Source organism: Arabidopsis thaliana, chromosome 4 (genome assembly GCF_000001735.4).
Source record: "Arabidopsis thaliana chromosome 4, partial sequence".
Classification (NCBI taxonomy): domain Eukaryota; kingdom Viridiplantae; phylum Streptophyta; class Magnoliopsida; order Brassicales; family Brassicaceae; genus Arabidopsis; species Arabidopsis thaliana.
In genome coordinates this window covers 10,496,190-10,514,672 of record NC_003075.7, presented here as the reverse complement: position 1 = coordinate 10,514,672, position 18,483 = coordinate 10,496,190, and the positions used below count along the sequence as shown (strand labels likewise).

At 34.7% G+C, this 18,483-nt stretch overlaps 4 protein-coding genes across 4 annotated transcripts; 1 reads left to right on the top strand and 3 right to left on the bottom strand.

Moving 5' to 3' along the window:
- Positions 1-6,551: 6,551 nt before the first annotated feature.
- On the top strand, positions 6,552-9,407 carry AT4G19220 (Tetratricopeptide repeat (TPR)-like superfamily protein; the record flags this gene model as incomplete). The annotated part of the gene is made up of 1 exon (NM_001341331.1): positions 6,552-9,407. One exon carries the CDS (start codon positions 6,552-6,554, stop codon positions 9,405-9,407), a length of 2,856 nt encoding a protein of 951 aa, NP_001319994.1.
- A 48-nt stretch (positions 9,408-9,455) lies between these two features.
- ABCE2 (RNAse l inhibitor protein 2) lies at positions 9,456-13,550 on the bottom strand. The gene is made up of 13 exons (NM_118041.5): positions 13,359-13,550; positions 12,665-12,779; positions 12,359-12,444; positions 12,166-12,263; positions 11,965-12,082; positions 11,786-11,875; positions 11,376-11,680; positions 11,085-11,280; positions 10,814-10,999; positions 10,455-10,724; positions 10,122-10,367; positions 9,882-10,016; positions 9,456-9,774 (listed from the first exon to the last, which is right to left on the bottom strand). Exons 2-12 carry the CDS (start codon positions 12,765-12,767, stop codon positions 9,897-9,899), a joined length of 1,818 nt encoding a protein of 605 aa, NP_193656.2. The 5' UTR covers positions 12,768-12,779; positions 13,359-13,550; the 3' UTR covers positions 9,456-9,774; positions 9,882-9,896.
- A 313-nt stretch (positions 13,551-13,863) lies between these two features.
- On the bottom strand, positions 13,864-15,925 carry AT4G19200 (proline-rich family protein). Its single transcript, NM_118040.4, has 3 exons — positions 15,714-15,925; positions 15,138-15,414; positions 13,864-14,563 (listed from the first exon to the last, which is right to left on the bottom strand). The coding sequence occupies exons 2-3, from the start codon at positions 15,394-15,396 to the stop codon at positions 14,283-14,285; spliced, it is 540 nt and encodes a 179-aa protein (NP_193655.1). The 5' UTR covers positions 15,397-15,414; positions 15,714-15,925; the 3' UTR covers positions 13,864-14,282.
- A 555-nt stretch (positions 15,926-16,480) lies between these two features.
- AT4G19191 (Tetratricopeptide repeat (TPR)-like superfamily protein) lies at positions 16,481-18,445 on the bottom strand (the record flags this gene model as incomplete). The annotated part of the gene is made up of 1 exon (NM_001125541.1): positions 16,481-18,445. The coding sequence occupies one exon, from the start codon at positions 18,443-18,445 to the stop codon at positions 16,481-16,483; it is 1,965 nt and encodes a 654-aa protein (NP_001119013.1).
- Between the last annotated feature and the right edge of the window lie 38 nt (positions 18,446-18,483).

Here is an 18,483-nt window from a genome sequence, read left to right as displayed (position 1 = left end):
GAGAAGAATTTTTTTTAGATTGACAGAAAAAACTTATTTTTATTTAGTTTACATTACATAACTAATATAAAAATTGAATTAGCATCTTATCCAATTAATGTGAATAATTGGGTACAATCAAATTAACAATGATATCGAGCTCTTATAACATGTTAACTATTTGTTTTCTTCTTTTCAAAACCGCTTTATGTCTTAACCAACAAAAGAACAATATGATATAATTTATCCGTGATGTACTTATAATAATGAACCAAAATATGATCTTATGGTGCGATCGTATAATTAAATATGATCTAATCTGACAGTTACATTTTATCCCAATGTTGTGGATGAAATTTGATTTTAAATCTTTAATATAACAATGAAACAGATAAAAAATGATGCCTAATTCATTTTATCTTTAAATAAATTTATTGATCCTATTTTTCACTGCCGTTCTAAATAATTTACATTCAAATGTATCTTTAAAGTACTCTTTGTCAAAAAATAAAATAAAATTATTTCTTGTTGTAATCTTATACAATCGGTATTACTAATTTTAATATTTATTTTATCACAAATATCGAATATTTTAGTTTAAGTATACGTTTTTCGTACTCCTCTTTGGCAATACTTCTTTGGCTAGGAGGCAATTAACTATGGAGTTAATCATATAATCAAGACATTCAACCAGCCATGAATCTTCACATTTTAAAATTATTGTCTTAGTATCTCGAGTTTATCTATAGAAGAATGATATCAAACCAGCAATGCAGTAATTCCATCGATATTTTGTTAGTAGTATCATCCCATCCTCTTATAAAAAATCTCCACAAGTAGAGATTTATTTCTTTTAAGTGTTTTTAAGAACTTTTTTTTGGTGATAATGTGGAAAAGTGCAAAATAACGAATCATTTTTTGTTGTTGGAAAAATATATGGAATTTTGAACCACAGCTATTTTGATCCGAAACAAGTTTTTGCTATTTTTACATGTTGAAACTTGAAACACAAATCATAAGTAACTTTCGGTATAACTTGAATGGAGTTTATGTAGAATAAGAATTTTTTCAAAGATGATGATTCGCTAATTTTTTATATGTTATATACATATAATTAAAATCTCATAATTAAAGATTTGACGACCTACATACGAAAACTTATTCTGACAAGAATTTGCATAGTAATTATAAAAGTATTCTTTTTATGAAACACCATGTTTTCTTTAATATTTGTAAGGTTTTGACCCAACAAAAAAGCAAACAAAAACATTTGTAACGTAATAGTAGTTGCAATTGATACTTGAAAGAGTAGTTAGTTAGACCATGTACATAGGGGTGATATTTCTAAAGTATTACAAGCCCAAAAATTATTTTTATATTGATAAAATAATTAGAATGAGGTTGATGAGTATCAGTCCAGTGATATTTATGATATTAGTATCATCTGACGTGTCTGATTAGTTATATTTGTTAAAAACAAAAAATATATATATATATATATTTATTAAACAAATATTATAAATAATACTAAAAAAATTTTAATGATACTTTGGAGTTTGCTTTGTCCACTGTAAGACACGTGTACATCCATTTATAACCGGACAGGTAACTATTGTACTTCAATACTGTCAATACTGACAAATGAGGTCACAATTTTTTTAAGACTGTCGGTTATTTTCTTTCTACTAAAAATATTTAATTTAGCATGAATTTTTCAACCTCTAAAACTGATAAAAGAGACTAATGACCTCATATGAATATATCTTTTAAAACATTAAAAAGTTTATACATATACATATATTGTACGATATATAGATATATAAATAATGTATTGATGAATGTATAAGTCCACCTATCTACATCCATTTATATGGAAATTCACATTCTAAAAGCATACGTATATGGATATGTCGACATACGTTTACATGCAATGCCTGTATGATTTATGAATGTAATATATATACGACAAAAGTACTCTTTTCAACTTGAGTTAAAAATATGAATGTCGACGAAGAAACATTATGATTATGTATAGAGAACGAAATTAATGTTACAAACAATAACTGAGATGGCTATATATAGTATCGACCGTCGTACGAATATATTAATTGAGAGGAAATTATATTCGAGCCTCCCAATTATTTTGGGATTCTCATCGTCGAATTCAATAATTTCGAAAGAGAATTATTGTTTTTAACATTATGTGTTATAAATGTTTTTCGGTATACGAATTGGCTAAGTCCATAGCCTCTTGTCCAAAGTATGGGTCCGATAAGTCGTATTCATATGGATACAAATTCAATAAGTCGTATCTAAATTATATGGAATCGTATCTTCTTATTTTGGATACGAAGTAAATATTATCTTTTCGAGACTATAAATATTTTCAAAAAAATTGAATATGAAAACATTTTTTTTTTGCTACTAAGAAACGTGGCCGTGGTACTCCGTTTAGTCAATGTCAAGTCTTTGAAAAATTCTACGATGAAACGTAAATCTTTGACCACATTTCACTTTCTTGATAAAACAAATAAAGTTAATTTAAAATAAACCATCAAATAAAAAGGTACAAAGTTGATGGGATCTATAGAAACCCTACCAAAGTACACTCTTTTCACTATTGATTCCTTTAATAAAGACATTTATAAGTAATGCTGTTTTGTATTTTGTTTCTGTATTTGCCCCCACACGGTATCATGTTTTGGTAATCAATAAACCAAAAAAAAAAAGATGGACGTGACAATGATGAGTTAGATTGTCTGAACAAAACTTGCAACTTGTATTATTGTAATAATCTTTAGAACTTTTCATTTTAATTGCTTGAAAAGACACGTTGTAGATGAGTATTAGCATAAGAATTATGTATGCTCTATGTTGGGGATGTGTTTAGACTGAAAGTGCTTATGATTATGTAGTTTTTTTTTTGTCGTATGATTATGTAGTTTTAAAACAGTATTTTGTTTCCATCGGACCTCTTTCTGTACGAATTCAAATTGGATAATTATATTTAGTAACAAACAGAATTCTACACAATTAAGTAAACGTCAATGAGATCAGTGTACTGTGACATTCGAGATCTCCATACATAGAATATATAAAAAAATATATGTAAATGCCGTCTAATGAATTATGGATGCCACTTGTTCTTAATTCTTATTGAAAAAAATGTGAGATCAAAATATTCAGCAAATACAATGAGTTCTTCTTTGAGACTAAAATATATTAAAATATTGAAGATATTTATCATATTGTATTCGGAATATAAAAACTGATGAGTTGGTAAGTCTTAGAGAAAACAAGAGAGAATTTGCCACTGAAAAAAGAAATCAAATATGACCAAAATATTTGTAATATGATAACATTTCATTAACTAGTCACCCATTTCAGCCGCAAAACTGAGAAATAAATCACATGTCATTTAGAGATATATCTTTTTCGGATTTTTGAAAGACAATGTGATATTTCTTATATAGGTCGTGATCACATTCGTGTATTCAGTACTGGTAGTGAGATTGAATCACATTTTGTAAACCTATTTTATATACTTTTCAAATTAAATTGATATAATATAGTACTAAACGAAAAATGACACTATATCATCTAAGTGTAGGAAAAAATGATGATGGTATTATTAATTACAAATTTGCAGCGATTTGATTTAATTATCTATATTATGATCATCTACGTCTCTAACGACAAGAACCACTTTTGTAATCGGAAAGAAAAAAATATGATGCATGTAAAGGTATATACACTCTCAAGTCATCAACTTCTCTTGAATAAAAAAAAACTATTTGTTTTAGTAAATGATTGAGAAAGTATATATTATATATATAATGTGCTAGTATCATCACTATGTCACACAAATCTCCATAATACATGTTGGTTTTCAACTAGTGTCATATTGCAAAACTTTAATAGTACCATTTTAGTTGCACCATAATTCAAAGTATCAAACTCGTTATTTGAGTTTGAAAAATGATAATAAAAAAGAAGGTTTAAATATAGGATGAATAAATTCCAACTATTATTTTCTATTTACATATCAAGATCAAAATTTTGACCAATCAACAAATTCACGTGTCAAATAATAATTCGACACTGAAGATATTTCAAACATTGTCTATAATGCTCGTATTTATTCCCTCATTTTTGTTTTTTTTGACTATGTTCCAATTAGGACTACATATATTATAAATTAATTTTCTTAATACGTGTCCTATATGACTTTCTTTATTGGTTTACGTACAAGGAGGTGGTGTATGGAGAAGTACGGATTTGGTTTCTCAATCAACAAGTCGTTTTAATAAACGGAGGAAAAAAACTCCTAAGAGATTAGTGACACCAAACTTTGATTGTTGTTTTAGGATTCTAATGACACAAATTTGACTTACAATTATAGTTTGCATAATTGGAAGTGAATATTTTATTTCTCATAAAAAAATTTGTATGTTTTAAATGTTTTTGCTGTTCAAAATCAATTACTGCCATGTCGTTCAAACTTTCAGGATCCCCACGAACCATTAACGTATTTCTTTTCATCAGGATTAGAAGTCAACTCTAAATTTTGTTTACCGACCATTATTTCTCCTTGATATCCAAACAATATCTAAATACTACTGTTAAAGAACTGTTTTTTTATATGGTAATGGTTGACATAAATAATTCAATAACTATAAGAAATACAAAAATATTTACGCCCATGACAGAAAAAAACAAATATTGATAAGTATAAATTACGTAATGAAAGAAACGTAAGGATGTGCGAGAACAATGGGCTTTCACTAAGCGGTATCAATTGAAACCATGGACAGTTTTTCTTCACTATCGTAAGATGCTAGTTGTCACACGAATTTATTCATTTATTTTAATAATGCTGGAATATATATTTTTAATGATTTTCAATTCAAATATTCTTATGCTCATATATATATTGATTTTTTTTAAAAAATCTTTGTTACCAATGTATGGTTGTCATTGTCGAGTTTTTATTGAATAAACGTTGCATTGGGACGCATGCATACATATTAGTTAAGATAAGTTATAGTATAAATTTCCAAACTAATTTTAAAAACTAAATAAACATATATCAATCGTGTGCTTGTATCATCGAAATTGATATATAAACTCATGTATTTACTGAAGGAAGCGTATTTTTAAGTTCCAACAATTACTACGAACTAAAGAATTTACACAACATATAATTACGACAAAATATGTAAATCTATAATACTAGTATACAATAATTCAATCTTTATAGTCTTGTGTATGAGAGAATCTCTGAAAGTTCAAAACATGCAATGCTTATATAGTTTGGAGTTAAAACTTGTGACCAAATTAAAGTGTATAAGGCATAAAGTTATTATTTTATATAAAGTTAACCACAATTTGGCCAATACAAAGTACGCAACGATTCGGGTACAAGTTGATATCAGACTTTAGACAGTTAGCTAATTTGATTTCATTTACTTGTGATTACTATAAGTAATAACCATTGATTGATCCATCTATTAATTTTTAATTACATTAAGCATTGATTGATCCATCTACTAATTTTTAATTACATTAACCTTTAAATAATCGCATCCAAGTATAATAAGCAATATTCATCCACATGCCTACAGATCATGGTTGTACAATTTGTTTTGCATTGCTCTAATTGTTTTTATAATAAGAATAAGAACACGTCGTTATGAAGTATAATCATTATATAAGTATTCTATAGTCGCATATAAAATTATTGCAATTAGTATATAAGTCGATCACAACAAATTAATTCTTGATACTCAACCATACCTTCATATGTATTATTGCAAAACTTGATAAATACTTAGCAAATCAAGTAAAAAGAATACTTCATCAGCAGTCAAAAGACTCGTAATGTTCTTACTTTTTATTATTAGTCAAATGTTATCTAAACATTGATACTTAAAACATTTATATTTATAACTTCTAAAACATGTAAATTAACAATAATGTTAGTTTGACTTTAGCATTATAATGAAATTGACAAACAACAATAATAAATGTAGAAGACACGTGGTTAGGTCTAATTTGATGAGCACGAAAGCAGATGTACGTCATACGTACATCGATCGGGGAAAGTCAAAATAGAAAGTCAATGTGCATTAAGAAACATGTAGTTAACGACATTTAATGCAGTTATGTGTTTCTTAAAACAAAAGAAAAAAAGTGATCATTATTAATCAAATGATTCATATCGAATAAAACGAAAAAGTAACCATTAATATAGTTTCGGGAACATGAAACATTGAATATAGGCAATGCTTTCGGGAGAGGTAACGGGTACAGTACGGATCTGGGAGACATTTTTAATTAGTTACTAATTAATCATTCATCAACTCTTAACCATTAGTATTATTATATGCTTTTGAAATTATCAGTTTAATCCCCAAATTAAATCATTGATCTAAGGCTTTTGTCACAATTAAATCATTAAAAGAGAAAAGGCCCAATATATAAGAGAAAAAGCCCCAATATATAACGTAGGCCCAATAAAATACCCAATTCGTAGTTTTACATGCTCTTTCGCCGGCGCCGGGAAACCGCCGATGTTGTTGGTGATGGTAAGAAGTTCTACGATTTCCCCGAAAAGCCTGAGACTTTATTGTTCCGGTCACATAATCGACTCTCTTAGGCATTCAATTTCTCGCTGGAATTCTCCTTCCGGCTATTGTTCTAATTATTACTTCAGTAAGAGAAAACATAAGCGACACTTCACGTCCTCTGTTTTGTCTCCGGTTACTCCTATTGTCCATAACCTGTTCGACGAATTGCCTGAGAGAGAGAATAGGACTATGGAGTCGAGCTTTATGTTCTTACGAGATGTACTTAGATCCTTTATGATGAGAACAGAGACAGAGACTCCGAGGAGTGTCCATTGTTTCGCTCTGAAGTGTGGTTTACTCCAAGATTTAGCTACATCTTCGAAGCTTCTGACGTTTTACGGTAGAACCGGGGAGTTAGTATCTTCTTCGTGTCTGTTTGATGAATTGAAAGAGAAAGATGTGATTGTTTGGAACAGTATGATCACTGCTTTGAATCAAAATGGTCGTTACATTGCAGCTGTTGGATTGTTTATTGAGATGATTCATAAAGGAAATGAGTTTGATTCAACCACGCTTTTACTTGCAGCTTCTGCGTTATCTAGTCTACATCTTTCGAGAAAATGTTCAATGCTTCATTGTTTAGCAATAGAGACTGGTTTGGTTGGGGATTCTAGTTTGTGCAATGCATTGATGAATCTATATGCAAAAGGCGAGAACTTGAGCTCCGCAGAGTGTGTGTTCACGCATATGGAGCATCGAGACATTGTTTCTTGGAACACGATCATGACTAAATGTCTTGCAAATGGTCATCCCAGGAAATCGTTGCAATATTTCAAGTCGATGACTGGTTCAGGACAAGAAGCTGATACTGTGACTTTTTCATGCGTTATCTCAGCTTGCTCTTCTATTGAAGAACTTACTTTGGGTGAATCACTCCACGGGTTGGTTATAAAATCAGGTTATAGTCCAGAAGCTCATGTCTCTGTGGGCAACTCGATCATTTCGATGTACTCAAAATGCGGGGACACGGAGGCTGCGGAAACTGTGTTTGAAGAATTAGTGTGCAGGGATGTTATTTCTTCGAACGCAATCCTTAATGGGTTTGCTGCAAATGGAATGTTTGAAGAAGCATTTGGTATTTTGAACCAAATGCAATCGGTGGATAAGATTCAGCCTGATATCGCCACTGTGGTTTCAATAACTTCCATATGTGGTGATTTAAGTTTTTCACGAGAGGGAAGAGCAGTTCATGGTTATACGGTTCGCATGGAGATGCAATCCAGAGCATTAGAGGTAATAAACAGCGTTATTGATATGTATGGTAAATGTGGCTTAACAACTCAGGCTGAGTTGTTGTTCAAGACAACAACACATCGAGACTTGGTTTCGTGGAACTCGATGATATCTGCTTTCTCGCAAAACGGCTTTACGCACAAAGCTAAGAATCTGTTCAAGGAAGTTGTCAGTGAGTATTCTTGTTCAAAGTTTAGCTTGTCAACTGTCTTGGCAATTCTTACGTCTTGTGATTCCTCTGACTCTCTCATCTTTGGCAAATCAGTCCACTGTTGGCTGCAAAAGCTAGGGTTTGGGGATAATATGCTTTCAGCTAATTCAGTTATAAACATGTACATCGGTTGCAGGGACCTAACTTCAGCATTCCTGCGGTTAGAGACGATGTCCGAAACAAGAGATCTCACATCTTGGAACTCTGTAATCTCTGGCTGCGCATCAAGTGGTCACCATTTAGAATCATTGAGAGCGTTTCAAGCAATGAGTCGTGAAGGGAAAATTCGTCATGACTTGATTACTCTCCTGGGTACTATTTCAGCTAGTGGAAACCTCGGACTGGTCTTACAAGGAAGGTGCTTTCATGGTCTAGCTATTAAAAGTCTAAGAGAACTTGACACCCAACTGCAGAATACATTGATCACCATGTATGGTAGATGTAAAGACATTGAGAGTGCAGTGAAGGTTTTTGGCTTAATCTCTGACCCTAACTTGTGTTCTTGGAACTGTGTGATATCAGCTTTGTCTCAGAACAAAGCTGGACGAGAAGTGTTTCAACTCTTCAGAAACCTCAAGTTAGAGCCAAACGAGATCACATTTGTTGGTCTTCTGTCTGCGTCGACTCAGCTTGGGTCAACGAGCTATGGTATGCAGGCACATTGTCATCTCATTCGTCGTGGGTTTCAAGCTAACCCTTTTGTCAGTGCAGCACTTGTGGACATGTACAGTAGCTGCGGGATGCTAGAAACTGGCATGAAGGTGTTTAGAAACTCGGGGGTGAATTCAATTTCTGCTTGGAACTCCGTTATCTCTGCACATGGATTCCATGGAATGGGAGAGAAGGCAATGGAGCTATTCAAGGAACTGAGTAGTAACTCAGAGATGGAACCAAACAAGAGCAGTTTCATAAGCCTGTTGTCAGCTTGCAGCCACTCTGGGTTTATTGATGAAGGTCTAAGTTATTACAAGCAAATGGAGGAAAAATTTGGGGTTAAACCAGTTACTGAGCATCGGGTTTGGATTGTTGACATGCTTGGCCGGGCAGGGAAACTGAGAGAAGCTTATGAGTTCATCACAGGGATTGGTGAGCCACAAAAAGCAGGTGTATGGGGAGCGTTGTTGAGCGCTTGCAACTATCATGGGGATACAAAGTTGGGAAAAGAAGTTGCAGAAGTTTTGTTTGAAATGGAACCAGACAATGCATCTTATTACATCTCGTTGGCAAATACTTATGTTGGATTGGGAGGTTGGGAAGAAGCTGTAAGACTACGGAAGATGGTGGAGGATAATGCCTTGAAAAAGCTTCCTGGTTACAGTGTTATTGACGTTAGGTGTTTAGATACTGTTTCTTGAAGTTTTCCTATATCAGTGAGTTAGACGCTGTGTAAGAAGAAAGAAAATAATGTAAAAATAGGCAATAGATTGTAAAATCCAAAGTAGTAACATCACAGTAAATGTTGAAATCATCAACTCAGGAAGTACAAAGCCAAAAAGAAAAAAAGGTTACAGATTCTTAAACTTTTATTGCTCAGTTAATAAAAGCTGTGAGAGAGAAAATGTAGAAGTAAAACTGATGAAACAACAATTAAAAGCTTGACCAGAAAGAAACATCTGTGCTTATGCACTCGGAAAACAGATGGCTGCGTAAAATATTCCGAGCTCATAGATCAACTTCCTCTGAGCAAAAGACCCTTCTGGAATTCGAACAATGCCCTATATTCTGTGAATCCATTGAAGGACATTAAGAGAAAACAAACATTTTAGATGTTGATTCCATAAAACGTTGTATGATTGAGAAAACATGATTGGATTTTAGTGATCAAGAACCTCTTGGTAGTTGTCCTAATCATCCAAGTAGTAGTATGAGCCTGCAGACTTCTGTTCCCTGTCTTTGGTCGACTCCAATTTGTTGATTCTTGGTCTGAAATTGGTGGGATCCCGTCTGAATGTGATGTTCAGATGCTGCATGGTAACGAAAAACATAAAATAGGAATCATTAGCACCAAACCTTTATGCCCTCTTCTCTTGCCCATACGGTGTAACTAAGAGATATAATAGGAGACTTACAGATAAGAAGAGATTCATTCCACTGAGCAGTGATTGAGGACAATTTGCAGTACAATCAATGGATGGTTGTCCTTCATACACAATGACCCGGTCTGCCAAATAGGTCGCCATTATAAAGTCATGCTCGACTACAAATGCAGTTTTCTTTGCGTGGAGAATAAATCGCTTTATGACTTTAGAAGCAACAATACGTTGCTCAGAATCGAGATATGCACTTGGCTCATCGATCAGGTATATATCCGCAGGCTGTAAGAATTCACATTGTGGATGCATGAGATCACTGAGAGAAAGAAAGCAACTACGTCATATAGACGTCTGAAACAAAATAATTACCTTTCCGAGGCACAGAGTTAATGCAACCCTTTGCAATTCTCCTCCTGAGAGATTGACAACTTCTTGATCCATCAACTGCTCAATCTGAAGTGGTTTCATCACATCCGACATAAATTGTGGATGCATGTAAGAATCTCGAATCTTTTGATGTAGCAGGTGCCTAACTGAATTCTGAAACTTTGGGCTGATCTTTTGTGGCTTATACGAAACATTGAATTCTGGTATCTCTCTGTCTGGTCCTTCTGTGTCGTCTGGTTTCAACAACCCGGCCTGCAAATATTACCAATATTACAACTTTACAGTACAGTACTTTCTAAAACTCTAACCACAAGAGAACATATCATGGAAGAAGAGAATACCAGCATCCGAATAAATGTTGTCTTCCCTGTACCATTCTCCCCAAGCATTACAATAATCTGAGAGTCAGTGAATTCACCTTCCGACACTCTCAACCTGAAGTTTCCTTGAGTTTTGGTCATCGTGGGGTATTTGTACCTAGCGTACGACTGTATCTCTTCAGCACTTTCTTGTGGAGTCTCAGCAACCTTCAAACAAAAGAAAAACATTGAGGAAAACAATTTATTGCCTTGGCGACAAAACTTTGCCTTTCATCATACAAAATATCTATACCTTGAAGGTCAAAGATTCATCTCTAAAACGTAAATTTTCTGTAGGAACAAATCCAGCCAAGAAAATGTTGATTCCTTCTCTGACAGAGAAGGGGAGAGTCACCACACCATAGGCTCCTGGTTTCCCATACAGACAGCAAATGAAATCCGACAAGTAATCAAGAACACTGAGATCATGCTCCACAACAATGACGTAGCTGGGAAACAAAAAAAAAACAAAAAAAAAACAATGTAAGTACCTTATTTTTTATCCCTTTTGAAAAAAAAACTTCAGAAGCTGGGAAATTCAAACCTATTAGGCCTCAGGAGAGAACGAACAACTTGAGCAGCTTTGAGTCTTTGCTTAACATCGAGGTAACTAGATGGTTCATCAAACATGTAAATCTCTGCATTTTGTATGGCAACAACAGCGATTGCAAACCTCTGCAGCTCACCACCAGATAAATTCTCAACATCACGGTCAATGACCTGGTTCAGCTCCAGATCAGCACAGAGCTCTGCCTTCTTATCTCTCTCATCCTTCTGGTCAAGGACCTCTCCAACATTGCCTTTAACTGCTCTTGGGATGTGGTCGACATATTGAGGCTTTATAATGGCCTGCCATGCACAGGGTATCAGAACTTGCTCAATTGAGCTGCTTAAACATCAAATAATACCTAGCTACCTCATGGAGAAAAATATTAATATCAGTTTCAACTGTACCTTAAGATTATCTTCTAGAATACGTGTGAAGTAGTTTTGAAGTTCTGAACCACGGAAGTGAGTCAAGATTTCTTGCCAGTCTGGAGGACTCTGTTCAACAAGGAATATATGAACACATCAACTATGAAAGAGACCAAATTTCGAAGATAAAAGTTTAGAAACTCAAGAGAGGCTATTACAGTGAAACGGCCCAAATTTGGTTTGAGCTTTCCAGCCAAAATTTTCAGAGCAGTTGATTTTCCAATACCATTGGTTCCAACCAACCCTAGCACCTGCCCTGGTCTTGGAACTGGGAGCCTGGAAGTAAAGACAAAGATTTCATTGTCTGAAAACTACAAGAGCGGTCAATTTGTTTCAGGAAAAATAGTAGATAAACGAACCTGTGTAACTTAAAAGTGTTTGCCCCATAACGATGGGTCGTATCTTTCTCCAAGTCTCTTGGAAGATTGATAATCTGAATAGCTTCAAACGGGCATTTCTGCAATTGTGTAACAACAGAGTCATTTAGCATCCCAGTTTAGGTGCCATTTCTAGAGGCATCTTGGATATCGGAAAGAGCCTATGCATACATACCTTCACACAAATACCGCAACCGATACACAACTCCTCTGAGATAAAAGCAAGCTTGGAACCAACAGTCACCTCAATACAAAGTTTTCCTAAGATAAAAGGCAAGTTAATGAACAAGTGGCACTAAAAATTTGTAGAGTTACAACAACTTCAAGTAGGAACTATAAGCTAATGGCTTCACATAAACACCTAACCATTCTCTGTCTACTAATTGGCATGACGCACATAACAAAGCTAATCAATTACAGTACAATAATAATAAATCCACATGAAAGACCACAGATCCAAATTTGGAATAAAAATATACACCTGTCTTGACCACAGGACAACTCTTCTTGCACTCTTGGCGACATTTCTTTGGCTTGCAACGGTCTGAACTCACAATAGCAATACGTGTCAATCGATCTGCCATCTCTCAACAGACCTACAAAATACATGAAATCTATAGTTTAACAGCCTGAAGAAACTAAATCACACAGATACAAATATACCAAATAAAGATGTCACGCTAAGGCAAAGGAACGAAATAACAACATAGGGAATAACTATAGAGTAGCACAAACAATATTTAAAATAATAACTTGAACACCACAAGATGCTAACAATGATGAAATAATAGTTGACATGCAAAATCTTAAGAGCCAAGAAATAATATTCACTCAAGCTTGAAAAACGCAAATTCAGTGCTTCAGATAAAAATGGTGAACCGAATTTGTAAATTCCAAATTCTTCCACATATCTATAAAGAGAAAGGTCACTAATCTGTTACAAAAGTTGACACTTGCCCAGAAATCAAAACAATCGAGAGAAAGAAAAAAAAAAACATTAAATTCAAACACTTTCAATACAATTATAAGAATTTTGAAGGTATGTCGATGGCTCAATACAATCCAAGCTGCGAATCAATCGATTACAAAAATTATACATCTGTAACAAATCGAAAAGCATCTGACTTGAAATCTAAATCTCCATGGACGAGAAATAGAGAAATCGAGATTAGTACCTGAGATACTTAAGAGTAGAAGAAGAAGATTGAAATGAAAAAGCGTGTGCCGATTGTTCTAAGGAACCAGCGGAGAGCACACGCACCTGAGAGTTACTGCTTTGCTCAGAATGAAGAAAAAAAAAGAGAAACGAATTTAGGGTTTTCTGAATTATCTGTTTTCGTTTGACCCGATTCGCTTTTTTATTGGGCTTGGGTCGGTTACAGTTTGGTCTGAGCAAAGCAATTTGTCGGAAAGCCCTTCACTTCCGTAATAAAATCAAATTTGTTTTCTCATTTTCTGACTTTCCTAGTTTTAGAGAAAACTAGTTAAAAATTGTCTTCCAAAATTTAGTTTCTTTACTCTCAAGGAATTTTTTTTTTTATCTATTCATTTGGATTAACAAATATTATTGCATGTCAACTATTCAATAATCAAAATTAATTCAGTTTGTTCTCTGTAAAAGTGAATCAGTGAAAAACAGACACTATTCTTGCACGACCTTAAGTGTTTGTCTCGTTATTGCATAAGATATTGTTGAAGTACTTTGGAATTTGGATCGGGAGCGAAACGAAAATAATGGCCAAAAAACGAAGAATAACAAGATAGAAAGGTTAGGATCTACAATAGCATAAATATTTTGGAGAACTCCACCAACATCAAATGATCAAACAAAGAAGATACTGAAGAAAAAACCAAACACAAACTGTCATTACAATACCAAATTATAGATAAGTTTCAAAGCATCTACTATTGAGAGATTAAAGAAACCTCTGCTGCAGATACCATAAGGTTTATACTAGCACTCTCCAATTATTTCCTCAACCAGTAATCTCTAAACCGACATAGTTAAAATGAAATATGTTTGAAGGGGGATTATTAGAAACATCGGTCAGGTAATGAGACTATACTGGAGGAGAGGATCAAAGGTGGGGTTTTTGAGATTACTTCCACTTCTTGAATTTGCCTCCTCCTCCAAACATGCCATGTTTCCCGTGCTTTCCATGCTTTCCGTGCTTGAATTTGCCTCCATGCTTTCCGTGCTTGAATTTACCATGACCACCATGGCCAAAGCCATGAGCAGGGGCATGGCCATACCCTCCATGTCCTACAGCATGCCCGTAAGGGTTGTGAGAGGCGTGACCAACATGGTGAGCTCCATAAGCTGCTGCGGCTGCACCAGCTGCACCTGCTATCATGCCTCCGAGTCCACCACCAGAATGTCCTGATGGAAAAAAGAAAATAGTATTACATGGAGAACCACAAAGTAGCAGAATGCATATAAGAGACCACAAAGTTGCATATTGATAAGCACACACGATTAAACATGTACTCCTAGTAGATTTAAAATTAAAACATCAATGTATACACCAAAACAGAAGACAGTAAGTTTATATGTCCTCATCTTTTTATCACAGAAAAAAAAACAACATTTCAGAAACAATTGTCATACTATCATTCAAACTTGACAATACTTAGCAGGCTGATAATCCAGCAAACAACAAGGCCAGTTCTAAGCTTTATTTACAAAGAAAACAGTAAGATTTACAAACTATTGTTCTATTATCATTCAAAGTTCGAAGGTTAATGATCCAGCAAACTTCACGCACAATCTTTAGCTTTTTTCATAGAAAACCGAAACATTTATAAAGTCTTTTCCTATTAACATTCAATGATTAACAATATTTAGCAGGTTGATAATCCAAGCAAGCTACAAGGACACTCCATAGCTTTTGCATAGAAAACATCAACATTTACCAAAACTACAAAGAAGAGCTCTTTAACGAGACAATGCATACCTGAATGGTGAGCTCCAGGTGCAGGATAGCCAGCAGGAGGGTAACCTCCAGGTGCAGGAGGATAACCACCGGGCGCAGCAGGGTAAGCACCAGGAGGATATCCGGCAGGTGGGTAGCCTCCAGCTGGAGGATACCCTTGTTGTGGTGGGTAACCTTGAGGAGGGTAACCTCCTTGAGCAGGTGGGTAATGTCCACCTCCTGGAAAACCATGAAATCCTTTCTCTTGCTCATCATGATGCTTGTCTTTACCACCTCCCATTGCTTTTTTACTTTAAACCTACAATATTTTGTCAAAGATCAAACAAACTTAACATTTGGCAAATCTAAGACATAATCTCATAGATCAAGAATTCACAACAATCAACACCAGATTACATCAGTAAAAATCACAGGAATTACCATTAACCTATATCAGAAAAAAAATCGAAGAATAATTTACCAAGGAATAGATGATTTACATTTCAACTTCCAAATTACATGATCATACACATATAAGATCATTGAGTATATAGATCGAGCACGTTTAATACGGAAGATCAAAGATAAAAAAAAAATGCGATCAAAAGGAAAAATTACCGATACGAATTGCGATGAATATTTCAGAAGGAATTGGAATTGGAACAGAAGAACAAAAGCTAATGGAGAAGGATATATATGGATGGATGTATCCAAAAATATTAATTACTTAACGCGTTACATTTTTGAATAAGCATATCTTATCTATTTTATATTTTAATTGTTTTCTAGTCCTCGTATTTTAAGACAATCATAAATAAAAAGCATTGTAGTCTTTGTAATTTTAATCGTATCTATACTCCAAATACAAAAAAACGTAAAACAAAACAGTTACAAATTAATCATGAATACAATCACTTTATTTTTTATGAGTGTTTTGCACTTATGATGCATGAAAAAATAGTTTTTGTTGGATACATGTGGCTCTGTTGGGTGTTTAAGAAAGTACTGGGGTTTAAACGAGAATACGAAAATCAAAAAGGGTAAAGTATAATAAAGAAAATATCTACGTCGTGGGAACGCGCAATGGACACGGAGTTCTAAGAACATGGTTAAGGAAAAATATATTTTCTTAATGTTATGTAATTATTTAAAGTTGTCTAAAAAGTCTTTATCCTTTTAAGTTAATAAATTCCAGAAATATATTAGTGGTGAATAAAATAAAGTAATGCCAAAAGAATCTGGTCCTCCACAAATCATAATTACCTTTTCCTTTTACATATCTTGTAATATTAATTATTCAAACACATGTTGATAACACTAGATTCCCCATCACAAAACTATATCCTAAAAGTAATAACAACAAATCCACTAAAAAGTCATTGTCATCAAATGAAAAGTTCATAACTTTGTTCTTTGTACACATCTTTATACAATACGTGTTTATCTTTGGCAAACAAACTCAAACCATTCAGCGTAAAGTATATGACTTCATTCTCTACATGACCATGTTCTCCTACAGTGAAACTGTGATTCTTTCCGTTTACCTGGATCACGCTTTCACCTGGATACTTCTTAATGTTCCTCTGTTTCATAATTGATCTAATCCTCGCAAAACCATCCCACATACCAGCAGCTGCATATATGTTTGCCATTTCTACATAAGGAGCTGCCATTTGCGGTTCTAAGTTAAAAAGACTCTCAGCGGCTTGCTCAGCTATCTTTACATTACGGTGGATCTTGCAGGCATTTAGCAATGCACCCCATATGCCAGCATCGGGTTTAGCTGACATGTTACGGATGAGTTCTAATGCTTCTTCGAGCTTTCCTTTTCTTCCAAGAAGATCTACCATACAAGAGTAATGGTCTAGTCCAGGGCTGATGTTGTATACTTGTTTCATGATGTGGAAATACTCCCAACCTTTCTCCAGAGAACCCGAATGAGCACAAGCTTGAAGGACGGCAAGGAATGTTATGTGGTTTGGTTTATAATCCAAATCTATCATCTTGCTAAAAAGTTTCAAAGCTTCGAGAAAGATACCGTTCAAAGCATATCCAGCTATCATTGTAGTCCATGTGACAACAGTTTTCTCAGGCGTGTTATCGAATATGTCTCGAGCTTCATGTATACTTCCACATTTTGAGTACATATCAATAAGAGCATTGCAAATCATGACATTATCTCTCTTGCACCCATATATATCTGCTCTAGCATCTATCCATTTTCCAGTCTCAAGTGAACCAAATTTTCCACAACCTGAAATGAGGGAGAGTAAGGTAACTAGATCTGGTTTCTCTCCTGATTTGATCATGGCATGAAATAAGGCCAAAGCTTCATCCATGTCGCCCTTCTCAGCATACCCGCTTATCATCACAGTCCAAGAAACACATGTTCTGGAAGTCATTATGTCAAACAAAAGCCTCGCTGAACAGGTATCCTCGGATTTCGAATACATAGAAATAAAGGTATTGATCGCTTCTATATCTTGATCTGTACCGAGATGGATTGCATGAGAATGAATCAATCTTCCTTGTGTTAGTGTTTCAGGGTTCTGACACGATGCAGCCAAGTTAATAAACGTACTCAAATCCGGCTTAAACTCTTCACGCAGCATCAAACAGTAAAGACCAAAAGCATCAAATGCTTCACCAAAAACTGAATATGCTTTGAACATAGAATTCCAAGACACAACAGTTCTGTCACCTCTGTCAATAGCTTCGAAAACCAACTTTGCTGAATCCAAATCACCACATTTCCCATAAGTAGAAATCCAAGTATTGGCAACTGTAACTTGTACATCTACACCTAAACGTATCCCAACCGCATGCATAGCCTCCAAAAGCTTCAAACTTTTTTCAAACGATGCAGATTGAATCAAGGTCATAACAGTCACAGAATCAGGTGTAATCTCGTTGAGTCTCATTTCACGAAATAGAGAAAACGCCTTATCCGTGTGACCCGACTGACAGAAACCAGACAGCATTGCGTTCCAAGTGGTAGCATCTCTCTCAGGCATTCTCTCAAACACCTTGGCGGCATAATCCACAGAATTACATTTCACAAACATGTCAACCGTCGCTGTCCCAACGAACACATCAGACCAAAACGGAGACTTTATCAAATGTGCATGAACCATCTCACAGCACCCAACATCAGCGAGCCTAGCACACGCCTTCGCCACAAATGGAAAAGTAAAGTTGTTCGGTTCAAATCCTCCGCGCTTCATTTCTCGAAACAGAAGAAGTGATTCCACCGGATCATTTCTATTAACCGCTTCTCGTATCTGCAAATTCCAAGCATTAACAGACGATAATCCAGATATACGATATAGCCGTCGGTGAATCAAGGACATGGATTTTCTCACTTGCTCTCCAATGACTCCTGGCGGGA

Coding starts and splice junctions, on each gene's coding strand:
- ABCE2 (NM_118041.5), bottom strand. CDS start 12,767: ATGGCAGATCGATTGACACGTATTGCTATTGTGAGTTCAGACCGTTGC. Junction 11,000..11,084: donor ATGAATCTTTGACCTTCAAG/GTATAGATATTT, acceptor TTTTGTTTGAAG/GTTGCTGAGACTCCACAAGA. Junction 10,017..10,121: donor GAATGAATCTCTTCTTATCT/GTAAGTCTCCTA, acceptor GTTACCATGCAG/CATCTGAACATCACATTCAG.
- AT4G19200 (NM_118040.4), bottom strand. CDS start 15,396: ATGGGAGGTGGTAAAGACAAGCATCATGATGAGCAAGAGAAAGGATTT. Junction 14,564..15,137: donor ACCTGGAGCTCACCATTCAG/GTATGCATTGTC, acceptor TTTTTCCATCAG/GACATTCTGGTGGTGGACTC.